The sequence below is a fragment of the Ptychodera flava genome, chromosome 19, assembly GCF_041260155.1.
Source record: "Ptychodera flava strain L36383 chromosome 19, AS_Pfla_20210202, whole genome shotgun sequence".
In the NCBI taxonomy this organism is placed as follows: Eukaryota; Metazoa; Hemichordata; class Enteropneusta; family Ptychoderidae; genus Ptychodera; species Ptychodera flava.
The window spans coordinates 33,205,393-33,215,186 of record NC_091946.1 but is presented as its reverse complement, the minus strand read 5'-3'; the positions used below and the strand labels follow the sequence as shown (position 1 = coordinate 33,215,186).

The 9,794-nt window shown below is 38.5% G+C and overlaps 1 protein-coding gene across 1 annotated transcript; it reads left to right on the top strand.

The window, feature by feature from the left end:
* Positions 1-979: 979 nt before the first annotated feature.
* On the top strand, positions 980-8,746 carry LOC139119326 (uncharacterized). Its single transcript, XM_070683088.1, has 4 exons — positions 980-1,174; positions 4,464-4,681; positions 5,745-5,936; positions 6,620-8,746. The coding sequence occupies exons 1-4, from the start codon at positions 1,159-1,161 to the stop codon at positions 6,755-6,757; spliced, it is 564 nt and encodes a 187-aa protein (XP_070539189.1). The 5' UTR covers positions 980-1,158; the 3' UTR covers positions 6,758-8,746.
* The last annotated feature ends 1,048 nt before the right edge of the window (positions 8,747-9,794 follow it).

The following is a 9,794-nucleotide window of genomic DNA, read 5'->3' as shown; positions in this document are numbered from 1 at the left end:
TTTTGAATTTTTTAATTTTTTAATTTCAAATGTGGATAAATATTAGGCCTATTCATTCGTTTTTCTAGTACCAACATTTTTACGATGACCTTCATATTTATTCTTGATTTGGTAAGAGTACGGTTAAAATATTTCTCAGGGAAAGTTTCGAGAAAATGTGTAAGCTTTTCACTTTCGAAGCGCTTACTATCATAAAAGTGCGGAAGGGAGCCATATCGCAACAGCTCCCTATTGAAAGCGATGTATAATCAAAATGGGTGAACCGGTTTTTGAGACAAGAGACAGAGTAAGTGAGGATACCCACAATTCTCCATGATCAGTGAACACGGAGTTTACTCATTGAATAGCTCGGTCCATATTTAAAACTTCCGACAACACTTCTTTTTTGGTAATCATAAATTTCTGATTTCACACTGTGAATAGCGAGAAGATCAACCCTTATCCGCGGAGGAGATAGCAATTTTGTAATTTTGTCAAAGTAGACTTTTTGACAGCCATACACAATATTTTCAGGAAAACTACTGGAATAAGTTGCATCTCTGTTGGAAAAAGAAAAGGTATTGATTTTTTTAATGTTCATGACAAAGGAAATTTGCATGTCTGACAGATGGTATGATGAGACCATCTTAGTTGCTTATAACTTTACCTTGGCAAGTGTGTAATTTTTAGCACCTTCAAACATCGTCTTCTTATTCAATTTACTCTTGAATTTTACACATAATCAATTATTTTGGATCATATTTTTAACAAATGATCCTGAAACTAAATTCTAAGTTTCAAATTATTCAGAAATTGATAAAATTGAAGAAGTAGCAAATAATGTCTGAGGGCACAAATCAAGGGGAATTATGGGTAGCCTCACTGAGGTCCGGTAGGACGGTCTGCTTGACACGTAAATACATCCAAATAGGTACGTTCGACTAACCAACTTGGAATAGGACGAAAGGTTTGTGCACAACATGACGCGGTCCTGCAATACGAGGGTCATGCCCCGACAGTATTGACCCTTCCTCTAAGTTACCTTGGATACGACCTCTATCGCAACTTCCGCTATTGAATTATCGTCATGGTATAGGGGCTACATCATACCAGACATATCATGTCTTCCATTTCCAAAGGGAAGTTCTACGCTTGGACCGATTGGTATACACACTGGCAATGACAGAAGACCACGGTAAGTCTGTCTTTTAATGGGTGATCGTGCCATTTCAAGAAATTTAGTGTGAGTAATCCCTATCGGAATATAAAGCTTTCAATTTCTCTTTGTTCTCTAAAGATTGAGGTACATCGCAGGCGCTCACCCGGCCTCTCGGCATAACTCTTACAACTAGGTCAGGTCGCTGTAGATTTGGTGCCGGGTAACGCAAGAAACATCACAACTCCAGATGCGACTTGTTCTAATTTCGTCGTAATGAAACCACAGTTAGGCTGATCGTGTTAAATAGAGAACAGGAAACACCCGCTTTATTCAACGGATCCTTATAGGGAGCCGTCAGTAATTACAGAGGGTGGGCCGGGGGAGCCGTCAGTAATTACAGGAGGGTGGGCCGGGGGCAATTGGCGAGGTCACTTTTTAGAAAACTGTCCAAGGGGGAGGGTCCATTTTCATAAACCTATCTTGGGGAGGGTCACTTTTAACAGAAGATGATATTACGGCAAACCTTTGAATGTCCGTTTGATATTTCCTGAATAGGAAATTGCCGACGAAATACATTGATTCTTTTAAATACATACACATTATCGACAAGCTTCACAAGAAGCAAAGAAGATTATTATTATTATTGTTATTATTATTATTATTATTATTATTATTATGAAAATGTCTTCAGAAACGCACTACACATACGTCACAGTGTGCTGTACAGAACACACAAAATAATATACAAATTTACAAAAACCTTGACATTAAACACCTCGAACAGTTAAAACTGATGAAAGATAAGAGATAATGACATATGGGACAGATGGCAAGTGTATATCAATTATCAAATGTCTATAAATGCACAGATATTGTTAGTTTTATTTTTTATATCGGCAAAAATTGATCACAGTTCACTCATAGACTACCATGTATAGCCCATCAACATTTCGCTGAAATTCCAAAATCCATTTTCTTGCACAAACATCCATTTGTAACCTCTCTAGTCTAATCAAGTACATTAATATGACTAATCAAGTATCGGAAAAAATTATTCATAGTTTTCTCATAGACTACAATGTACAGTGAATCAACATATTCGGTGATATTCCAGAATCCACTTTCTTGCACACACACATGCATTTTTTAACACCCTAGTCTAATCAAGTGCATTAATATCAATAATCAAGCATACATAAATACACAGATTTACTTTTTTTGTATTGGAAAAAATCATTCATAGTTTCCTTGTAGACTACCATGTATAGTAAGTCAACCTTTTCAGTGAAATCCAAAAATCCAATTTCTTGTACACACATGCATGTTTTACTTCCCACTTCAAGCAGAGTACATTTACATATATTATCAAACATATGTAAATGTATAGATATAGCTTGTTGTGTTGGGGAAAATTGTCGATAGTTTGCCTGATAGACTCCCATGTATTATGATTTGATATTTTTGGTTGAAACATAACTATTAAACTAATTGTTATGTAAATTAGCTGTACTGTTTAAGTTATTCCTGGGAAGAATACTGCAGTGATTTCGGGGAGGGTCAAGTTTTAGAATGCCGAACAAGGGGCAGAGTCACATTATAGACACAAGGATAGGAGGAGGGTCACATTTGTCAGTACAGGTGCGCCCGGAATCCCCCCCTGCCCACCCCTTGTAATTACTGAAGGCTCTCTTACATGTTCATATAACATGTGTTTAGTACTGAATGAACACTGAATCTACAGTGTCCCAGCTGCAGTCTGCAATGACGATGTACTGCTCTTTTCAAACTGCCACTCCCTGCACCATAAAATGCCACAGGGCGCTGACATCGACATAGTGTTACGTTGAAACTATTCAGACAGGCTGACAGTACATGTAAATATTCCTCGATAAAATTCGCTTGTCTAGCTTGTCCTGGCAACAAGCCAAATGTAATGATCGGATTCGATGCGACATTAGGGCCTTTTACAGATTTGCTACCATTAAGCCCAGGAGGGCGTGATGGCTCTTCTCTGTCAGATCTTTATTCGGTTTCTTCCGCCGTGCGAAACACGGAAATAACATATGACACCTCTCTCTGAATGACACAATATAAACGATCAAGTATGAAGGAAGAAAAGGCTAAGTTAAACTTTTTGAATGAATATTTTGTATATTTTTATCGTTATCACTGTCACATGTTCGAATAATAATCTGGAAAAGTCGTCTCCACAACGATCCCAGGGCATGTATTTCTAATGATTGCGTCATTGCTGTCATAGGTACCGTTCAGTTTTTACGGCCGGGGGGGGCGGCAAAATCCAGGGGGGGTCATCATAATTTTGGAATCCTCAAAGGGGGGGTCATCGCTTTTTCACTGGTAGGAAAGGAGGGGTCACCACATTTTCAAAAACATAATACTAACAATAAAGTTCACTTTATGCCATGGCCATGATCGACCCTCTTTACCGGCGGGCCGCCTTCGGCGGCCCACTACAATAAATATACATTATGTATTACCCATGACCCTCTTAACGGGCAGACGCCTTTGGCGGCCCACTCCAATTAGGTTTACTTCATGCAATGGCCATGATTGACCCTCTTTACCGGCGGGCCGCCTGCGGCGGCCCACTACAATAAATTGACTTTATGTAATACCCCACGGCAATCTTACCGTAAAATTCCCAATTGAAGCCGCGGCTTGTATTAGAAACATTTTTGAGGGACCCCTGGGATCACGCACTGAATAATGGTAATGGCCGCGCGCCTTCAGCGGCCCTGTCCAGTAAAGTCTACTTTATGCAATAACCATGATCGACCCTCTTTACCGGCGTGCCACCTTTGGTGGCCCACTAGAATAAAGTTGACTTTACGTAATGGCCCATGACCCTCTTAACCGGAGGGCTGCCTTTGGCGAACCACTCCAATAAAGTTTACTTTATACAATGTCCATGGACATGAGTTGTCTATGGAAATGAAGTTAAAAATTGCCTTACAGTCGTTCTAATTAACAGACGTTTCAATGGATGTGGCTGAGAAGTTTGTGCACTGGCATCGAATAAAGTGCGCCACGTACCGGAGTTCAAATCCAAACCATGCGGGTAAATTTGACATATGGGTTTTGGTTATTTTTCAGGGGGGGGGTCATCAATTTTTTTCGTCTGACAAAGGGGGGCGGTCATCTGTTTCTCACAAAAAATGCAGGGGGGGTCTACATTTTTTTGAACACCGGCGACAAGATTTTGCCGCCCCCCCCCCCAGGCCGTAAAAACTGAACGCTCCCTAATTTTTAGAGCCTCTTTCCGGAAACAAACAACATATAGAAGTGTCGCCATTTTGACTTTCAGGTCAACAACTGCCCTGGCTTTTAACTGAGCCCCCGGCATATGAAGAAAATGGAGAGTCTATTCCCACAGTGATTGATGAGTCACCCTCCAACCGAGAGAACCATGCTGACTGCATGGATATCACTTGCGTACAGTTCAGCCAAGAGTCAGCGCAGACTAGCTATCCGACCGAACCGCCACCAGCGTATACGACGTCAGAGCTACCTACATACGCACAAGTAAGGACATGATTGGACTGAATGGGGCAGAAATATCCTGTGAATGTGCTTTAAAATTGTAAAGACAGCCAACCGTAACATCGAGTTTTGGTTTTTGTATGTTATTTGACTCTAGAACAAACAAATAGTCAAACAAAAACATCTGGATACATGATCACATATAAAAGGGTGAACAAAGTTTGCTTGAATCAATTGTTTTTGAAGATAGTCAAAAACATTGAAATTACATTCCCTGGGGAACAATGGTGTAATTATTTAGAAATTGTTAGAGGCGTACAGGCATAGTCATAAGGTGCAAACGCGAATCTTTGACTGATAATATGCATTTTTTGTATTTTTGGCAGTGGTCCAACTTTTTTCAACTCTGTCAGGTGATCGACTTTTATGTTCAATAGGTAGCTAATAGTATGCATCCGTTTGTTTTTTACGTTTGCACACACCTGACTTCGTCTCTCCAAAGATGTGATTTACCATCCAGGGATTAGGCGAGACGGTTCGAAGTTTTAGTATCCGCCCTGGTCGCTTACACTGTGATTTAAATTTTCGTTTACTATCACTGAATGTTCGGTGCCAACAGCGTACAAACTAGCCTTTCCCACACCACACAACATCAATATTTGTTCCAACGCTGACTCTCATGATGATGATGATGATGATGATGATGATGATGATGATGATGATGGCGATAATGATGATGGTAGTGGCGGTGGTTGTGTTGATGGTAATCATAATCATCATTCACCACAACCACATCACCCCTACTAGTACTACCACCACCGTCATCAAAATCATCATCATCATCATCATCATCAACAACAACAACAACAAAAACTTTATAAGTATGATGCTGTTTGCATGATAACAATAATTTACCGGTCTTTTTCATACATCTTTGGCTAACAAAAATGATGTTGACCCGATGTAGAAATATTTGACTGGGCCGCATACAGTCATACACAGATAGGCAAGAAATACAGAAAAAGACACTGAGAACTCACATGCAACGCACTCACATTTATTATAGTAATGAAGAACATTACATTCATTTTGTCTTGCTCTTAAGGCCTTATCCTCGGAGACATACACCGGATATGACGACACTGGTACCGCGAATCAAACGACAACGAATTTGCCATTAATGGGCACTTACAGCGACTCTGACCCGACCACCGAATCGTGCCTTGTTCTCTCTATTCTATCAGTCGTATTTGGATGTCTACCTGTTGGCATGGCGGCTGTGTACATGTCTCTAAAGGTAAATTCAGTGCAGTATATAGTCATTATACAATATTGAATATTCGCTGAGAAACGAGTTGAGAGTCTTCAGAACTGTTCATATTGGCGGTCATAATACAGCATCTAAATACGCCGAAGAGCTGTGGGTAAAAGTGACAGGCGAAAATCATTGCGATTGTTCTAAGCGTTTTACACTTATTCGATAATCGTTTGCTAAATAACCTTGATAATATGGAACAGTTATACCATAGAAACCTTGTGCATACGGATACTCACTCCAGTCACCGTGCAGACTTGTTTTGAATTGACGGCTATTTTTGTTCATAAAAGTGTAAGTGGGTCAACTTCCCACAGCCTATAAATAGATATCTATTATATCTTGTTTTGCGGAAGTTAGAATCATAGCTCCGTCGTCTGATTTTCGCAGATTCCAAAGTTTTGTGTTGGGGAGCGGGTGATGGTTTTGAGTCAAACGCGATGGATTTCGTTTGTCGGGTGTCTTAGTTATCCTGTACAGCAGCTGTTTGTCTTCGCTCAATCTATGGCTGTCAAAATGAGCATTTGACGGTTTCCTGCCTCAAGTATTTTCACAAAATTTTATCTCGAAACTCGAGTTTTATTACACTTCTTCTTTTCTGTGATGAGGAAGCCCAACGGCGTCAGTTTCACTTCCCTCACGGTAGGTTTTACTCTCTTCCTCAGGTCCAGAAGTTCAACAAAAGTGGCGACAGAAGGAAAGCCGAACACACATCAAACTGCGTGCAGAGACTGGTACTTGCTTCATTTATGTGTGGCGTCATCACTGCAGTTGCCATAGTATTGGCGTGGCTTTGTTCATGACGACAGAGATGAACTGGCGCGTGAACAACAATGACTATACTTACGCGCCAAGATTTTCGTGTCGACTCTTTAGTGTTACAGTAACCTTGTGACACAAATTCGTAACAGTCTGCTTGAGTGCATCGGTGTTCACTACATCTGCTGTGAACATAAACATCCCATTTGCAAACTTAATGGTGACTCACGTCTCGCAAGTGTATAGACGTGTGTATTCGTTTCTCAAAAACAACGTTTATTTTTTTATTTATTTATGACAAAAGTCAAGGGTCATGGGCAGATTTCCATCCATGTCGTCAACATGGTCTTCAATTATAGCAATATCCAACGGCATATGTGAAATATCAGACCTTTTGTCTCTGCGTTTGTATTCAATTTGATATATTTTTCGTTTTGATGATTTGGCTAATGATGGCCGACTATATAGCCTGAAAGTAACCAGTTCGTGGTCGCCAGTCCCAGTACTTACGTGACTGCCCGATGTCATATTTGCATAAGAGGTCAAGATGCGGTCAAAAATGTTGACGCGACTAACAGATTTGTTGAATCTTGTAGGCTTAGTTACGTGTTGCTGCATGTATTCGTCTTTCACAATGTCAAAAAATTTGTAGTAAGGGGGCTTGAAGTTGTACTACTGGACGATGCAATACCATCTGCACTGTAAAGTTAAGTGTTCAAGGATAGACACCAATTAAACGCCTTTTGTAACACTTTTTGAACGCCTCCAGACGTTCAGAAATTTAACACTACGTGTTCAACCAACGTTCAATTTTTGAACACACGTGTGCAGATTTTGAACGCTACGTGTTCATAAGACATTATATTGAACACCATGGTGTTCCATATCTGAACACACGTTGCACAGGAAATGTGTTCAAAAAATTGAACGCTTTTACGCGTTCAAAGGGCTGTAACACTTTTGAACGCATGGACGCCGTTCAACGATAAGTGTGTTAAAGGCTAGAACACATGATGCGCGCTTGTTGAACACCTTTAATTTTGGGCGTTCACGGTATGTTCAAGCCTTGAAATAACATTACAGACCATTGATTTCCTGTAAAATTATTTTATTCTAAAAATACACGAAACATTTCTAGAGTAAAATACAATAATTTACTGTAAAATGGGTCAATAAACATTGCAACTTTGTATGTAAAGTTTGTCAGAGGAAAAAACCAACAGTGTTAACACCTTACTATCAAAAAAATAAGCAATAAAAATCACCATATTGTGGATTACGTTTTATGTTCATACTTGTTTAAAACGTACAAAAATCATCTGAAAAAGCTCAAAATTTGGCACACTTCTTGTCTTGAAAAGACGTATATGTATGAAATGCATACTCCATTTTTGTAAGATTGTTTCTTAAAGACATTTTCCTCCTATATGGACAATAGTAAATTTTGAAGAAAAAAGAAGTTAGTCAAGGCTTCTCTGGTGCACATGGCATATAGTTGTCCACACTCAGTAAACACAACATGTCAAGTTGTCAAAGTGTCACAGTAAGACACAACATGCAGAAAGTGGGGGAAGTGGGTCCTTGGCAGGGTAAAACCTATTTCCTTGTCCAACAAAGTCCTTCATAAAAAAAGGTTAGTTTGTTTGTAATATCTTTAAATAAACCCTGAATAAATGGGTGACATTTCAAAAATATACCTCTCAGAAATTTAAAACATATTCGTAAAAACCTTTCAAATTCTGGTGTACCCTGCTATTAATTTTATACAATTTTGTTTTACTAAAAAATGGTAAAAATCACCCTTAAAATGAAAAAAATGAACATTTCATCATAACTTGAATATATCACATTTGGTAATTCCCAATGTCTTAAAAATGTCTGAAATGTCTTTAATGCCAAAAAAAAAAAAAGTTGCAAATTTCTGCATAATTTTAACAATCTGAAAAAGACTACCAGTAGAGAGATCTATGTCCTAAATATCAAAGCTGTTCGATTAGCAGTTTTGAAAAAGATTTTTTAAAGATTGTTTGACCAAAAATGACAAAAATTGCCATGAAATATAAAAATTTGAATATTTCATCACAACTAGCACAAATTTGACGATGGTCATTTTTAGGGACATGTTTACAAAATATTGAAGACGTCAGTAAAAGAGAAGAAGATTTTTTCCAAAAAATAGCAAAATTAGCCTCAAAAATATAAATTTGCATATTTCATCATAATTTGAACATATCTGATTAGAGTAATCCAATATTAAAGGATTCGTACAGGCTGTTTGAAGAAAAACCTTCGGAAGTACAAATTTGAGGACAATGCTACACATCCACCTATTTAGCTGACAGCAAAGCTAAAAACTAGTTGCTAAGTACAAGACACGTGTTGAGCTACAATACAAAATAATTTACGGTTTGGTAGCAGGCTATGATCAACTAAATGTTACAAGGGCATAAGCTTTCAAAGTACGTGAAGTCTCCTTCATCTGATGCAAGGGGGGGGATGAAAAATGAAGCAGAAAGTGACAGAAAATTCAGAGTGAAAATTTCAGAAAAATCAGTAATTCAGAGTTGACATTTTTACTCTGAATGGTCTGTCGCTTTCACATCCATTCAAGGCTGAATTTTTTATGTAAAAACATTTTGTCATATTGTCTTGAAAGCTGCCTGCAAATACAAAGATGTCAGATGGTGTTCAAATGGATGAGACTGAGTGTACAGATGACTTTCATAAATGCATGTATGGATTTTCATGTACACATTTTGAAAGAGCTAACAATAAATATCAGCTTTAATTTAAATAAGGGAGACTACACGTCTGTGAAACGCTTATTCCCCAGCAACATTTAGTTGATCATAGCATGCTACCAAAGCTTAGATTAATTCAGAAAAAAAATACAAAAATATATCAAAATTCAGTTACTGACCCTTGGAAGTTTAAATCTACATTAGAGATGAGCTGAGTTTCTCAAGCTTGTTTCCAGACAGCTACCTGTACACTCATCTTCTTCGTTATCTGTACCACCAGCTTCTATAACAACTCTTCGATTTTCAGTTAAATCCAACTTTTTACATCCTGAAAAAATGC

Excerpts from the sequence above, each read along its gene's own strand:
- LOC139119326 (XM_070683088.1), top strand. Across the intron at positions 4,682-5,744 it reads AGCTACCTACATACGCACAA|GCCTTATCCTCGGAGACATA; the intron begins GTAAGGACATGA and ends CTTGCTCTTAAG. Across the intron at positions 5,937-6,619 it reads CTGTGTACATGTCTCTAAAG|GTCCAGAAGTTCAACAAAAG; the intron begins GTAAATTCAGTG and ends TCTCTTCCTCAG.